At 41.9% G+C, this 16,775-nt stretch overlaps 1 protein-coding gene across 3 annotated transcripts in view; it reads left to right on the top strand.

The window, feature by feature from the left end:
- Nucleotides 1–16,775, top strand: part of LOC310760213 (gamma-aminobutyric acid receptor subunit rho-2) — a gene marked incomplete at its 5' end in the record, with an annotated part of 24,381 nt that extends 7,606 nt beyond the window's left edge. Inside the window, 8 exons of one of the 3 annotated variants that reach the window (XM_083608388.1) lie at nucleotides 5,617–5,684; nucleotides 6,088–6,311; nucleotides 6,939–7,021; nucleotides 8,648–8,788; nucleotides 10,266–10,418; nucleotides 11,273–11,469; nucleotides 11,576–11,713; nucleotides 13,323–16,775. In XM_083608388.1, the coding sequence (XP_083464514.1) occupies nucleotides 5,617–5,684; nucleotides 6,088–6,311; nucleotides 6,939–7,021; nucleotides 8,648–8,788; nucleotides 10,266–10,418; nucleotides 11,273–11,469; nucleotides 11,576–11,713; nucleotides 13,323–13,631 (1,313 nt within the window). In that variant the 3' untranslated portion in view covers nucleotides 13,632–16,775. The remainder of the gene's footprint in view (nucleotides 1–5,616; nucleotides 5,685–6,087; nucleotides 6,312–6,938; nucleotides 7,022–8,647; nucleotides 8,789–10,265; nucleotides 10,419–11,272; nucleotides 11,470–11,575; nucleotides 11,714–13,322) is intronic. The other 2 variants (XM_083608389.1, XM_083608390.1) reach the window with 2 other exon arrangements.

The following is a 16,775-nucleotide window of genomic DNA, read 5'->3' as shown; positions in this document are numbered from 1 at the left end:
TTCATTTGGTCTCCCTTCCTCAAACTCTCACTGTAAGCATTTCATCTAGGACATCTCTCTTTTTTATAGGGAGTCCATGAATAAGCAGCTTTAGCTGATACTTAAAATAGCTGTATCTTTTCCGTCGAAGAACAGCCTAATACGGTTCCTGTGATACGGTTTATTCCCCACCCAGTGTAGTACCAGCCAGTTCCTACTGGGTGACATTTAATTGGCACATATGAGCTAAAAGCAGGTTCTGCTATCCTTTGGGTGCCTGTCGGCATGTTTGCAAAATGAAGAAAATGTCGTGGGCATGACACACAGACCACAGCCATTAAGCACACTGTGGCTTGATGCATTGGCTACAACATAATGTTTATTTCAAGCATCAATTTGGCAGCAGGGAGAGGCAGGGGAGATGATCCTGTGGGCACCAGAGCAGGGCTCTGTGGATAAAAATGGGGCTGTACTCCTTCTGAAGGAGTGAGTTACGTAGCTTTTGGGTACTTCTGGAGCCTTTGCTGTCGCTTGAGGCTCAGGTGGCCTCAGTGGTGCAAAGTGCCTTCCATCACCTTTGGCTGGTGGCTCAGCTGTGCCCTTATCTGGACAGAAATAGCCTAACTTGTGTATATTTGGGTAGCTTCTATGTTAGATTAATGCTGCATGTGCCTTCCTTTCCTGTTCCTGCTTTTGCAGGTTTGGGGGCACATTGTCAAAAGAAGTGCGTACACTAATTCTGCACTGTTTAGACACTGTAACTGTGTTCCCTTTTGATCTGTTTGGTCACTGATTCAGTGAAGGAGCGAGCACAACCAAATTTAGCATGTCCTTTCCTTGAAATGAAATCTATAAAACATTCCAAATCAAAGTGGACGGAAGGCACCTTGTACTTGATCATTGGTATAATTAAAACTGTGCTTATTTTTCATGCAAGGTCAAGTCTGGGCTTCAGCCTCCCAGATTATTAATCTCTTGCCTCTTAAAGGAGATCTAAAATCCAATCACAATTTGAAAATAAAAATATAGCAAATGTTGCTCACGGAACGACAGGATTAGCCACCACAGCCTGGAGCCTAGCGGGCAGGTGCAGCAGCATAAGCTTCTCTGCTGAGCCCTGCCAGCAGAACTTAATCCTAGCCTACAGAACCTTCCAGTCATCCATGGTGAATCGCTGACGTAATGTTGTTGTGTAGACAAATGTAAAAGCTGGAGTGACGTCAACCCTGCTAGGTTCATTCAGATGTAGGATTGCAGTATATGAAAGGTGGCAAGGGGGAGGGGAGAGAAGCAAGTTCTTCAAAACACCATGGCAGCCCCCACCTCCCTACAAGATCTTGGCTCCCAAGAAGCTCCTCTGCAGTGATGCAGCTAAGGCTAGACCTTGCAGCTGAAGCCCAGCCCAGCACCCGCTTCCCTAAATAACCACCCCAGGGTCGCAGGTGATGTAGGTAGCAGCCAAACACCCCACATCGACACCTGGGCTGCTGTGGGTCATGCCAGGGCTCACCACAGCTGGCACTTGTTGCCAGACATGCCAGACATATATATCGTTTAATAGTTAGAGGTAGCTGGCCGGCATTGTACATGCTCATTCTATTATTCAAAATCTGTAAACACCTAAATGCTGTTTACAGGGACGGCTCATCCCATTTTGCCGCTTGAGGGAAAATGAGAAGTGCAGAAGCGTATTTAGGGGGACGTGACTGGTTTGGTTGCACTGGGCACAGAGCTAGGGTTGCCACGTTGAGCTTTTTTTTTAGGAAGACCTGAAAGTTATTGACTTGTCTAAGATCCAGGTCAAAGCACCGCCTTTCGGAAATTCCTCCCAGACATTCTGCCTTTGAAATACCACTAATGTCCAGGAAAATCCAGACGTATGGCAGAGCCTCGGGGGCACCAAATTTTGGCACCACACAGGGTGCCGCCGGGGAAGTTCTGCCCCTGTAATTGGAAGTTTCATATGCTTTATGAAGTCCAACTGAGAGCTGTTATATACATTTCCATATTTTACTGTGATTAAATCAGATGCTTAGAAACACAAGTATAAGGATAAACATATCCAAGATAAGCCAAAATTCCTAACTGAGGCTGCCTCCAAACTGTTACTATTTTGTGAGAGGGATTCAAGTGCATACTGAGAAATGTAGGATTGCACAGTTAAAGCACTCTGTTACTGTAGCACAACAAATTAGCTATATATACAAGAAATTGACTTCTTTTCCTTTAAGAAAGTAACAGAGTAATGCAATGAAAAGTGTGGAACGAAGAGTGATTAATAGAAAATCTTGTAAATGTCCCACAAGCAAATCAGGATGAATGCTCATTGCCGTATCACTTCCCTGCAATCAAATCAAAAGGAATCTACCCTCCCTGTAAGCTTTGTGCAAGCAAATCAGGAAGACTGCTCAATAAATACAGTAGGTCACTTGAAGGAGTCCTGAACAGGCTCAAGCAAGCAACAAAATTCCACACATTAAAAAGTAGACGAAAGTCTGAACTGATGGAAGCAGGGAGGAAAGTTATCAGTGAGAAGGTCTCTCACACAACCCCTACTGAAATAGATGGAAGTTGCAGTTACCCTGTGAAGTTGTCCCCTCTAGGGAATTCAGCCTGCGAGGGAAAGATGCTCCCCATCCCTGCTTTATATTTACTATGAGAGAGAAACCAAGCAAGCTAAGACTGAGGGCCATAGGCAAAATAAGCTTCCCAGTCACCAGGTAGCTCCTACTGCCACCCCCAGCTGCTCATTTGATAGGGACTTGTGTAAGAGACATTGCATCCTAGAATCTCTAACAGATACTTTCAGGGTTTTCCATTTCTGTTCCCTTCCCCACCCTTTATTTCCTGTACGTCAGAGTTTTATTTTGTTTCCCCTTCTATAGTGTTAGTTGGTGACGAATTTAACTAATCATCTGGAGCAGCATTCCCCCCCCCCCCGACCTCCCCCTTCTACCACTGTGTAGTTTAGTTGGAAGCAGAGACAGGATTAAAAACCTAGCAGCTCTCTAATGACTGCAAGGATTAGCGAGATCAGAAATCTCTTGACATCTTCCTGTGACTCATCACCAGATGCTTAATTCAACAGTATGGTCTGCAGCACGGACAACCTTCTAAACCCACCCAGGCAGGGCTTGAGGCTGTTGGATTTATGTTGTTTTTGATTCTATAAAAAGTGCTCACCATGGCTGTAGTTTTTTTAATGATTCCTGCTATTTTATACTACTACTCAGCAGGATACTCTTTTTAAAAAAATCTTTCCACTATGCTTGAACATAAACGCTATGTGATTTGTGTGTGATGTCAGGATGTAGACCAGGGGTCAGCAACCTTTTTTCAGCAGGGGCCGGTCCACTGTCCCTCAGACCTTGTGAGGGGCCGGACTATATTTTGGGAAAAAATATGAACAAATTCCTATGCCCCATAAATAACCCAGAGATGCATTTTAAATAAAAGGACACATTCTACTCATGTAAAAACATGCTGATTCCTGGACCGTCTGTGGGCTGGATTGAGAAGGCGATTGGGCCACATCCAGCCCACGGGCCTTAGGTTGCCTACCCCTGATGTAGACTTTACAAAAGTCAAATGCGTATGGCAATTTAAAGCACTGTGCTAACAACTCTTCTTCTAGGAATATTATTAGCAGTTTCTACAATTAGCTGACACTTGGAAGCAGTCAGATATGTAATTATATCCAAAACAAAAGCAGGAAAAAATAAATAAACGGGAGTCCTGCAATTCCATTGTTGTAGTATATCCAGTTTTGAGCTAGACTCTATGCAGCTATAGAAAGCTTAATATATTCAGTTACATAGTATATTTTGGAAATTTTTGTGAGATCATATTAATAGGTATATTTAAGGACTCTAGTTTTTTAAAACGTATACTCCAGGTAGTGTGGTTGCTGAACTTGAGCCAGACATCCTGGAGAGTGAAGTCAAATGGGCCTTAGAAAGCACTGCTTTTATTACAAGGCCAGTGGAAGTGATGATATTCCAGCTGAACTATTTAAAATTTTAAAAGATGATGCTGTTAAAGTGCTACACTCAATATGCCAGCAAATCTGGAAAACTCAGCAGTAGCCAGAGGATTGGAGAAGATCAGTCTACATCCCAATCCCAAAGAAGGGCAGTGCCAAAGAATGCTCCAACTACCGCACAATTGCACTCATTTCACACGCTAGCAAGGTTATGCTTAAAATTCTACAAGGCAGGCTTAAGCAGTATGTGGACCGAGAACTCCCAGAAGTGCAAGCTGGATTTCGAAGGGGCAGAGGAACCAGAGACCAAATTGCAAACATGCGCTGGATTATGGAGAAAGCTAGAGAGTTCCAGAAAGACATCTACTTCTGCTTCATTGACTATGCAAAAGCCTTTGACTGTGTTGACCACAGCAAACTATGGCAAGTTCTTAAAGAAATGGGACTGCCTGATCACCTCATCTGTCTCCTGAGAAATCTCTATGTGGGACAAGAAGCTACAGTTAGAACTGGATATGGAACAACTGATTGGTTCAAAATTGGGAAAGGTGTACGACAAGGCTGTATATTGTCTGCCTGCTTATTTAACTTATATGCAGAATTCATCATGTGAAAGTCTGGGCTGGATGAATCCCAAGCCGGAATTAAGATCGCCGGAAGAAATATCAACAACCTCAGATATGCAGATGACACAACCTTGATGGCAGAAAGTGAGGAGGAATTAAAGAACCTTTTAATGAGGGTGAAAGAGGAGAGCGCAAAATATGGTCTGCAGCTCAACATCAAAAAAACGAAGATCATGGCCACTGGGCCCATCACCTCCTGGCAAATAGAAGGGGAAGAAATGGAGGCAGTGAGAGATTTTACTTTCTTGGGCTCCATGATCACTGCAGATGGTGACAGCAGTCACGAAATTAAAAGACGCCTGCTCCTTGGGAGAAAGGCGATGGCAAACCTAGACAGCATCTTAAAAAGCAGAGACATCACCTTGCCAACAAAGGTCCGTATAGTAAAAGCCATGGTTTTCCCAGTAGTGATGTATGGAAGTGAGAGCTGGACCATAAAGAAGGCTGATCGCCGAAGAATTGATGCTTTTGAATTATGGTGCTGGAGGAGACTCTTGAAAGTCCCATGGACTGCAAGAAGATCAAAAGTATCCATTCTTAAGGAAATCAGCCCTGAGTGCTCACTGGAAGGACAGATCCTGAAGCTGAGGCTCCAATCCTTTGGCCACCTCATGAGAAGAGAAGACTCCCTGGAAAAGACCCTGATGTTGGGAAAGATGGAGGGCACAAGGAGAAGGGGACGACAGAGGACGAGATGGTTGGACACTGTTCTCGAAGCTACAAACATGAGTCTGACCAAACTGCGGGAGGCAGTGGAAGACAGGAGTGCCTGGCGTGCTCTGGTCCATGGGGTCACGAAGAGTCGGACACGACTAAACGACTAAACAACAACAACAAGTTTTTTAAAGGATGTTTATGAAATGCTGAAGATAGATATTAATAGTTAAGGTATTAATAAGATATTTATATGGTGTGGTACTGTATGGTTTCATATGGCATATTTAATGACAATTTTATGTAAATATTTGTATAAGAATAGTTTTTTTTATAATAGGTAGTTTCTAATAGTTCAATTTCACTCTGTCACAGGCCCTGCTATTCCTGTCGGGGTGGACGTGCAGGTTGAAAGTTTGGACAGTATTTCTGAGGTCGATATGGTATGTAATTTTCAATTAAGGTTTGATTACCTGTGCCTAGTCAGGAAAAAAACCCATATTTTGCTTCCAGGTAAAGGTAAGGTGTCCCACTCTTGACTTTTACTTATTTCTTACAACTAATATCGTTATGAGATTACCATGGATAAAGATATCATTATAGGTTTGACTTTAAACAAAGAAGCAGCTATGTGTGTTATGTGTTCATAAACAGGTAAACAAGTGAGGAGGACAAGAAAGGCATTTCAGTCCTCTGGCATGCTGCTAATGACAAACAGTGATTCCGTACCTCAGCAGTGGATACATCATTTGGACTTTTTCCTCATCCATTCTACTCATTTTTTCACATGTGTGGAGCATAAACCACAAGACACATTATCTCCCCTTTTTCTTCCTCTCGTTGCAGGACTTTACGATGACACTGTACCTGAGGCATTACTGGAAGGATGAGCGCCTCTCCTTTCCCAGTCATACTAACAAAAGCATGACTTTCGATGGGAGGCTGGTGAAGAAGATCTGGGTGCCAGATGTCTTCTTCGTTCACTCAAAGAGATCCTTCATTCATGACACAACCACTGACAACATCATGCTGCGGGTGTTCCCGGATGGCCATGTGCTCTATAGTATGAGGTGAAAAGCGCACCAATTAGCTCAATGTGAACAGCACTGTATTGTTTGCCCAGAAATATCTTGGAATAGCTCTACAATGTAATAACAATATTTGATGGTTAATATCTGACAGGCGTTTTAACTAACACACTCAGGAGCCCTTGTTCCTCTGTATAGGTAAAGGTAAAGGGGACCCCTGACCATTAGGTCCAGTCATGACTTACTCTGGGGTTGTGTGCTCATCTTGCTCTATAGGCCGAGGGAGCCGGTATTTGTCCGCAGACAGCTTCCGGGTCATGTGGCCAGCATGACTAAGCCGCTTCTGGAGAACCAGAGCAGCACACGGAAACGCTGTTTACCTTTCTCTGTATAGCATGTGGCAAAACAGGAATTAATATAATACCTGAAAGAAGGAGAAAAACCTAGTGCATGTGGCCTCCACAGTGATCCTGGTTATCTCAACTCCACTAATTAATCTGCAATTACACTGTAATTTTATTAATCTACCAGTTGAATCAATTACAACTTGAAGCCTGCCCAAGTATGGAGATTGGGGGAAGGTACTATCTTCCTATATTTTACCTATTCAGGACCTATCAGTCCTATTCCCTACCTAGCAAAACTGACTTTTCTTTTTGGAATTTCTAGGATCACAGTTACAGCCATGTGCAACATGGACTTCAGCCGATTTCCGCTAGATTCGCAGACTTGTACTCTGGAGCTCGAAAGCTGTATGTGGCATTCATGTTTCTATCTGCAATGTTTTCCTAGATGTCTACACAATTCCTTATGGATTTGTTTGAAGTGTGCATGTTAAAGTGAACATAGGATCCATAGGATCTGCCGATGACTGTGCACCAAGTCAATAAATGTAGTCATATAAGAGCTGATCAAGCATAGAATCCAGCATATCAGAGACTGGATATATGTCTAGGTAAATGTCTATGTCACTGTAACCAAGGGGCAACCAATGGAACATCCTGCAGACCGTGGAGTCTAGGAGGTGGAAAAGGCATGTTTCAATTATGCAGATGTTAATGCTGAGCATCCCTGACTCTGGAAGAGGCTTAATTGCTCTGTGAACCATAAAATTTACATTCGTGTGTCCTCTGGCTGAAAAACGGTTCACCACTCATGGTATATACAGCAAGACCCTATTTAGTATTACCGTTTAGCCATGCCATGTTCCAACAATTTTGTGTATATGTACACTACAAATGATACTGTTTCTATAACAGTGCAATTCTCATGGCTGCTGTGCAAAGAATCCTGGGAACTGTCATCTGGTGAGAGTGCTGAGAATTAACAATTTTTATGTATGTATGCATGCATGTGTACATGTCTCACCCATCTGGAACAAAAGTAACACTCGGGGTAGTGTGCAATGTTTAAAATTACAGTTTCGTTTTTTTAAAAAAAGGTATAAAAGATCCCACGCACACCACACTTATAGCTTTGTTATTCCCCAAGTCCTTGAAGGAGAGGGACAGAAGCTTAAGGTTACAGTCCTATGTATGGTTACTTGGAAGTAGGAATAGGGAGAAATTCGGTTTAGTTTGCATTTGAAGGAGAACCTATCTCATGATCACTGAAACACAGCCATCCTTTGAGATTTGCACTTCTCTAAATTTTGCAAAGCATTTCTCCAGCCAGGAAATCTGTACAAAGATACATATATGAGTGAAAATACCATACCAAAATGCCTTCCAAAAATGCTTATATAAGGAATATATAAAGAAATTGCATACAAAACTGTGTATATTGTGAGAATTTAATAGTAAACTCTTAACGCTGTGGATAACTTAAAACTGTGATAATGAGAAATAGAGAGAAGCCAAAATCAACAGATTCACCCAATCCTACTTGGGAATAACCCCAACCGAAAAGAGTGAATTTACTTCTGGGTAAATGTGCATAGGATTATGCAGATTTGAGTGTGAATCCCAGTGAGCTCACAGGATTTACTTCTCAATAAATTTATGTAGGATTGCTGCATAAACCTTTTTAAAGTTTGAGAGTAGAGATATACTAATTAAGCATGTTTGTGTAATAATACTTTCTCCTCCTCTGTCCAATGTTTGTTAATCTTAAGAACCCCAGTTTAGTTATGTGAGATTATTATTGTTTATATACCACTCTTCATCTGAAGATCTTAGGGCAGTTCACAAGATAAAAATACAGGAGATTAGTATCAGTACTAGCCAGCACCCAGGTCCATTATATATATATATTTTAAAAAACAACAGATTATTTTATTGTCCTCTCACATTAAGCCATTGATTCATCTGACTATTTCACTATTTTGCTGTTGACCTATAAATGTAATATTATTTTTGTCCCATCACTACCCTCCACAGATGCTTACACAGATGAAGATCTGATGCTGTACTGGAAAAATGGGAATGAATCTCTAAAAACAGATGAGAAAATCTCCTTGTCTCAGTTCTTGATACAAAAATTTCATACAACCTCCAGACTCGCTTTCTATAGTAGCACTGGTATCAGGTTTTCTTTCTAATCCTTTTCTAAATGCCTGCCACGCTTATCACCCAGCCTCACAAGTTTGCCTGGTGAAATGCCAATAAAATTTCACTAGTCCCTTTTCTGTCTTTTGTTCATCATCTTCATCACCATCACCATCATCCTGCCTTTCCTTGAAGGGCAAGATTCAAAGCTTTGCCCATCCCCATTTTATCTGCATAATAATATTATGAGGTAGGTTAGGCTGAGAGATAGTGACTGGCCAAAGGTCATCCAGTGAGCATCATGGCTGAGTAGACATTTCAACTTGGAACTCTCCAATCCTTGTCCAATACTCAAAACACTATACCACAAACACTATCTGTTCTCCCTGAGTATTTAAAAATCATTGAGCATAATACTAAGAGTCAAACTCTGCATGCTGATATATTTGCATTCTGGTGTCTCTTTTTTTATTCTCTAGTCTGACCTTAATAAGCACCTTCGAAACTTTATCATGCTATTTCCATGCATGCGTGGATGCAATCAAAGCATGAGCAAGCCATTTTAAAATCATCCGCATGTTCTATATAATGTAGGCTTCAACGTGGAAATGCAAAAAAGGTGTGAAAATACTGGAGATCAGTGGATGGTACTAAGTTTACCAAAAGCTGTGCGATCTTCTAAGATCATAGAATCATAGAGTTAGAAGAGACCACAAGGACCATCGAGTCCAACCCCCTGCCAAGCAGGAAACACCATCAGAGCACTCCTGACATATGGTTGTCAAGCCTCTGCTTAAAGACCTCCAAAGAAGGAGACTCCACCACACTAGATAATAACTTCCACAAGCACAAAGGCACTCTGTGTATATGTTAATGATCCCCAACCTGCTGTTAAGGAACAAAAGTGTCATTTTATATGGTAGTTTAATACTAACAGTATTAAGTTCCTCACTGTGTAAATCCTTTGGCAAAGTCACTCTCAGTCTCACTCCACATTTGTAAAATGAGAATAGAAACTTGTTCTGAAGTCAAAATTAATTCTTTAAATTTAATCACACAGAGAAAGTGTTATCTATATACAGTGGTACCTCAGGTTACATACGCTTCAGGTTGCAAACTCCTCTAACCCAGAAATAGTGCTTCAGGTTAAGAACTTTGCTTCAGGATGAGAACAGAAATTGGGCTTCAGCGGCGCGGCAGCAGCAGGAGGCCCCATTAGCTAAAGTGGTGCTTCAGGTTAAGAACAGTTTCAGGTTAAGTACGGACCTCCAGAACAAATTAAGTACTTAACCTGAGGTACCATTGTAATAGTATATAATATTAGTATTTCTTCCTTGTCTACTTTTCTGTTCTTCTATTTTTGTACTTTCAGAACCATCCTTTATCCCTGTCCTCCCTTTGCTGGACTTTTATCTCTGTATTACATACTATGTCTCACCTAATTATTGCTCATACTGCCATAAGGAGGCCTACCACACATTTTTAATAGCTGCCATTTTCTCCCTAACAGGTTGGTACAATCGCTTGTACATTAACTTCACGTTACGTCGCCACATCTTTTTCTTTTTGCTGCAAACATATTTTCCAGCCACACTCATGGTCATGCTATCTTGGGTGTCATTCTGGATCGATCGCAGGGCTGTGCCTGCTAGAGTATCATTAGGTGAGTGATTCCTCTCAACTTTTATAAAGGACGGCAGAGCTGGATACAAGGGAAGGAAAACTACAGAGTCCCTGTGAGCTATATCCAACCAAGTTACGCTCAGAGTAGACTCATTGGAGTTAATGGACCTAAGTTGTGTGAGAGGCAGAGTCTAATTACTGCAGGGCCAGGGAAACTGTCACCCCCCATTTGTTGTTGGGCTTTAATTCTCAGCAGCTTCAACTATCATGACCTGTGGTCAGTAAGGGTTGTTTGTTTATTGCATTTACAGTATATTTCACCTTTTCCCCCAAGTAGGTCTTCAAGGTGGTGTACATGGCTCTCCCCACACCTCATTTAATCCCCACCAAGGTTAGGCAATGACTGGCCCAAAGTCACTCAGGAGATTCGAACCCTGGCTTCCCAGGCTGTAGTTCAGCACACTAACCATTATACCACACTGGCTTTTGATGGGATGGGAGTTGCAGTCCAGTAACTTTTGGAGGTCAAAAGGTTTCTCATTCTTGAATTACTGTATTCTCCAAACTAAAATGGGGAGAGACTAAGACCCAATGATTAACACTGAAACTAAGCTCAGCTTCATAATAGATGCTTGTTGACAGTAATTTAATTCTAAAATAGTCCAGGGGGTCCAGTGTTCCTTCCTGCAAGTTCTTCCACTGAACACAGTGTGCCTGGTGTCTGTCTGTGATTGCTTAGTGGTGAGGATGTCTGCACACCCTCAAGCAGATTCTGTTCATTATCACTTCACATGTACCACACTGAGCAATAGTTTTTTTGAAAACAGGTTCTGTGGCTATGAGACCTGGCTGAAATTAAACCCAATTCTTAACACTTGTGTGGGGCCTTTTCAGGGATCACGACGGTGCTGACCATGTCTACCATCATCACGGGCGTCAATGCCTCCATGCCTCGAGTTTCCTACATCAAGGCTGTGGACATTTACCTCTGGGTCAGTTTTGTGTTCGTCTTCCTTTCGGTGATAGAGTACGCAGCCGTGAACTACCTGACCACTGTGCAAGAGCGAAAGCAGAGGAAGCTGCGAGAAAAGGTGAGAAGCACTTCCTGCACACCTGACTAATATATTAGGGGCTAGTGAATGCGAATGAGGAAAACTGACCCTTGTGTGTCTGTGTGTGTGAACAATTTTTGTCTAGAGCATGCAAGCTGACTCCGAATCCCTGACACCACAAAAGCAGGAGTTGGTGATAGTAGGAACAACAGAGGGAAGGAAACTAAGATCAGAACTGGGGAAGTCTGCAACCTGGGACTTTGGCAAAGACAATATAGGGAGGGTAAGAAGGGGGAAATTCAGTATGGCATTTCCCTGTGTTTGCTGCATTGTTTTTAGGTACTCCTGATGAATCATGACGAAGCCCTGACCAGTCAGGTGCGCATTTCAAAACTGGATTCAGCCAATATAATAGTAGGAGCTAGACGCTTGCAATACAAAATATAGACGGGCCTCTTGCGTTACACAGAAGTTGTGGCTTCTGTGAACTCTGTAGCTTTGCTTTTATACTTTCATTGTGTCTTCTGAATTGCACCCTGCCCTGAGACTCCTGCTACTGAAGAGAGCTCATAAATGACCTTAATTATAATTTTATAATTAATTATTAATTAAGGGGCCAGAACAGATGCATGAATGGCATATGCATCCCATTTGCACTTTCCATGTCAAGTGCAAAGGGGTAGCTCATGCATCTTTCCCACAATTAAACAAGCAAACCAGAGATCCACACATACAGCCAACGTGAATCTGATCAGGTGGATCTGCAGCTGAACCACACGATGTTCACCTAGGGCCCCAGTCAGCTGGCTTGAAATATCATTTAATGCCGATGGGGATACACATCCTCATCTGAAGCTGATTAGTTGTAGTGTTTGCCACTTGTGTGAATAGAGTTGGGTCCAGGCTGCTGTGCTTTTATGGCGCAACGGAGCTCACCCCATTGTGCTGATTCAAACCACCAATCTTCCGATCGGCAAGTCCAAGAGGCTCAGTGGTTTAGACCACAGCACCACCTGCGTCCCTCTTGATGATGAGGATGAGATGCTTCTGTCAACCTAGCAGTTTGAAAGCAGACCAGTGCAAGTATATAAATAGGTACTGATGCGGTGGGAAGGTAAACAAGGCTTCGTGCACTCTGCCTTCCGTCACAGTGTTCCGTTGCGCCAGAAGTGGTTTAGTCATGCTGGCCACATGACCCAGAAAGCTGTCTGTGGACAAACACTGGCTCCCTTGGCCTCAAGTGAGATGAGCGCTGCACCCCATAGTCACCTTTGACTGGACTTAACCATCCAGGGGTCCTTTACCTTTACCTTGCTTTTATGGCGACTCATATATTGTTGTTAATTGTAGAAAAAGGAAAAGTATAATTTGTGTGATCACCATTCTGAGTTCTACAGTCATTTATGTAAGTCAGTGTTACTGTATGAAAAAAAAGGTTGTCTTTATCTTCAGCTATTTTTCAATCAAATTTTGAGCTGCAGACTTCCAGAAAATAAGAAAAATATGGTAGTTAAAGGATCTCCAGTATTGGTGTTGCACCTTTACTGCAATACTTTGTATTGCACCTTTACTGCAAGGAAATGTAAGTCCAAATGGATGCAAAATTTCAGAATTAAAACTTATTGTTATCTTATGTCACACAAATAATATTTTCCACCCTGTATTCACCTTTGCTTAACCCATACAGGGTTTCATGAGCAGATGGATAGTACACCTGTATGGGTTTAGTGTGTCTTGATAATAACTTTGGGAAACTGCAGAAAAAGAGAATACGATTTTCAGTTGCAACATTAATGCATTTTCTGTATAAAATCAAGGTGTAATTTTTGTCCCCTGTTCTGTTTTTGCAATGCCTGAGTTTTCATCTGCCTTTTATTGTTCTCTTTTCTCAGTACCCATGCACGTGTGGAATACCTTCTACAAAAACTATGATGCTGGATGGTATTTACAGTGAATCGGATACCAATAGCCTAGAAGGGTACCCAAGAGGCCAGATGGTGGCTGAGGAGGATAAGCAAGACAAGATGGTGGTCCATTTGGCCCTGAATAATGAGTCTAACTCATCAAGGAAGAAAGGGCTGAAGGGACACGTTAGCCTCCGTATCATGCAAAACACACACGCCATTGACAAATACTCCAGAGTAATATTTCCAGGCACCTATATATTTTTTAATTTAATATACTGGTCTGTCTTTTGCTGAATATGCTAAGGCAGTGATTTTCCCAGGAGATACTTTAAAGACTATTGTGATTTTTGAGGCTTTTTGGCCTCTGAGAGATAAAGCAACCCCGTCCTGTTGCACCTTTGGAATGTGTGTTGGAAAGGAGGCACTGCAACACACAATGCTATTTGGAGACCGTTCACCTGTGCCAGTTAATTTAGGCTTCCCATTCCTTTGTTAATTTTTGATAGTCTTGACTTTCATACTTGAAAACATCCACCTGTTGGCTTTGGATCTCAGTCACTGCATGTGTCTTTTACAAGTGGATGCTGGCAATAGGGTGGCCAGATCTATACTTTTAAAAGGAATCTGGAGTAGATTTGGGGTTTGCTATGAAATGTTGAAATCAAGGGAAACTGCTACACCCTTAAGGGGAATGTGGTGGTTTTTATTATAAGGGGTAGCAAGCTGACACCTGTAGGGTTTGTTTTGCAACTACTATGGACAAACCACCCAAGATAATCCGCCTGATAAGAAAAAGGGGCTTCAAATGGTGACTGAAACTGTCTTGAAAACAGCAGGTTTTCTTAGGATGCTGTTTAAGACGGCTGCTTTTACAAGTGAGGTTGCACATGATAGCTGGGTATCCCAGTGTATTTCCACAAGCACTTTTTATCTTTCTTCCCTCCTCACAAACTCCTGTATGTTGCAGGAGGAAAGTTACACCCCCACCCCACATCTTTATAATGTTCCCTGTACATGGGAACAAATTCAGTCAGGGGTTATAGATCTTCTAGGCATTCAGTGGACTAAATGCTATTGGCTTTTTGGGGAGTAGGGCTGCCTAGGTGAACATAAAGGATTATTTCTTGCAACATAAGGATCAGGTTTAGGCATGGCCCACAAAGCTCTACATTTTGGTACTCTGGTTTTTTCTTATTTATTTGAATTAGAGATAAATAACACTGGAAATATGAACCTGAAGCTCATTCTGAATGCAAAAACAGCAAAGAGTGGTGCCTTAAAGGTGAACAGGGTTGTTGCGGCATGATATTTTGGGGGCTCATTTTTGTCAGATGTAGGAAATGCTATCTTCAGTTATGTAATACGCACACATAGGAGCACATACAGAGAATTTTTTTTATAGACAATAATTCTGGGCTTTTCTTAAAGGAGGAAATATATAATGAAGACTCCCATGTAAATATTAAGAGGGGGATTTCAACAGCTGGGAACCATGCAGGAAATGGAGCAGAGAAGTATCAGATAAATAGGCTAATATATAGGTACCCCACTCCAGAGATCCTTGTTTGAAGTAGTAAGAAAGGACAAAGGGGAACCCTGGAATTAATCTCCACATCCCTCAACAGATATTAGAAGCTTGTCAGAACTGACAACATTAACCAACCAGTTGTGTATGTAACCTTGTGTGCTGGTCCTGATTTCTCCCCATGCTGCAATATTTTGCACATGTGCAGGATTGTACAAAGAAGTCCAATTCACAAACAGAAGCTCATTTCTATATGTAATTCATTCTCTCAGTTAAGTGGGTATAGGGTTGTAGCTGCACCACATTGTGCCTTAGTTTCCCCATCTGTAAAATAAGGGGTGATGAACTAGCCTACCTCACAGGAGTGTTTTGAAAGCTTGACTGACTAAGAATGATTTCTAAGACATTTCAGATTCTTTTTTAAGGCCCAGTGTAAATGTAGGGTGTTATTTTTATAATGAATATACAGGGCCATAGCTGTCAATCCTATTCGGAATAAGGGAATTTCCTTTAAAAAAGGGGAAACGTTGACAGCTATGATACAGGCTCAGTTTGCATATCACAGTAAGCCATAATTAAAGGTTTGTGGTGAACATAGCAATCTGGGCTGTCTTGCTCCATTCCCTGCTAATGCATAGAGGATGTAAACCTAAATCCCTGGCATAACATTATGTCTGAACCAGGGATTGTGGTTTATTCTTGACCAGCCAAGTACAAAACCTGGCTTATCATCATGATTTGTTTAGAGCAGCAGTGGCCTTCAAAGTGGTTTGGTGCTGCTTACCTGGCTTCCCAACATGGAGGTCACTGCATGGAGGGTCAAGACAGCTGACAGGTTGGTGCAGTGCAAGTTCTGCATCAGGACAAATCTGATTCTCACTGACCTCCCTGCTGCTTCTCCCATCTCCTTTTCAGTTACCATCAACAATCTCTGTGTTGGTAAGCCATCCTGTTCTGCCCTGCTGACTGCAGTGGTTTTGAGTGAAACAAATAATGATCCCTGGTTTTTATGTAGTGCTAAGCCAGAGATCATGGTTTGTTTCTCCCCAGCACTATGGGAGAGAAGAGCAGGTGTAATTGATTCATGCACAGTAAACCATGGTTCTGGTTTACTGTGAAGTGCAGATGTGGTCAGTGTAACTTAACTAAGCAGCCTGCTGCTAATTAGTATGTTAATGCAAAGTATAAAGAACTACCAGGAAAACTGGTTTCCTATACATCAGGCATGTACAAAGTCCATTTCGGGGGGCCTAATCAGCCCACCGGTCAGTTTAATCTGGCCCCTGTGGTCAACAACTTTCGTCAGCCCTTACAGCCCTTCACTTCATCAAATCTGGCCCTCTTTGAAAAAAGTTTGGACGCCACTGCTATACATGAATCATTCGGAATTTTCAGGAATAATGGGGCCAAGCTAGCCATGGTTTACCACAAGCAACACCAGTGGATTTGCACCAGGGATAAATGTTTTCCATGATAACTGTAATAAAATAGTGTGCATACAGGTTAATTTAACTTGCTGTGTAAATAATTATATTGAATACAGATTGCTATTTATTTTTACAAGCTCCCTTGCTTAACCTATCTAGTGGCAGGTGAGAGTTATTCATATGCTACATTCTGTTTTGTCTACATGATCTCTCATTTAAATGCTATGTAATGAACTTTGTTCTTAAGAGCTTAGCCTTAGGTAACTTAATATGCACATGTGCATGTATAGAATATAAAACTAAGTGTTTCTAGCAGATGGAGTTATGTGTCCTGGACATGGGTATGGGTCTGGGATTGTCAGTTACTGAAATGACAGTCTTGAGCAGAAGCATAGTATTGTTTGACAGCTCTGAGACTGTATTTGCTGTCTCTGATTCAAAATTTTAGCTCGATAGTGGATACCAATAAAGAACAAGATCTCTTAA

This window comes from Podarcis filfolensis (assembly GCF_964270895.1).
Source record: "Podarcis filfolensis genome assembly, chromosome: 3".
Classification (NCBI taxonomy): domain Eukaryota; kingdom Metazoa; phylum Chordata; class Lepidosauria; order Squamata; family Lacertidae; genus Podarcis; species Podarcis filfolensis.
The sequence above is the reverse complement of the archived record's forward strand: the minus strand, read 5'-3'. Positions and strand labels throughout refer to the sequence as shown.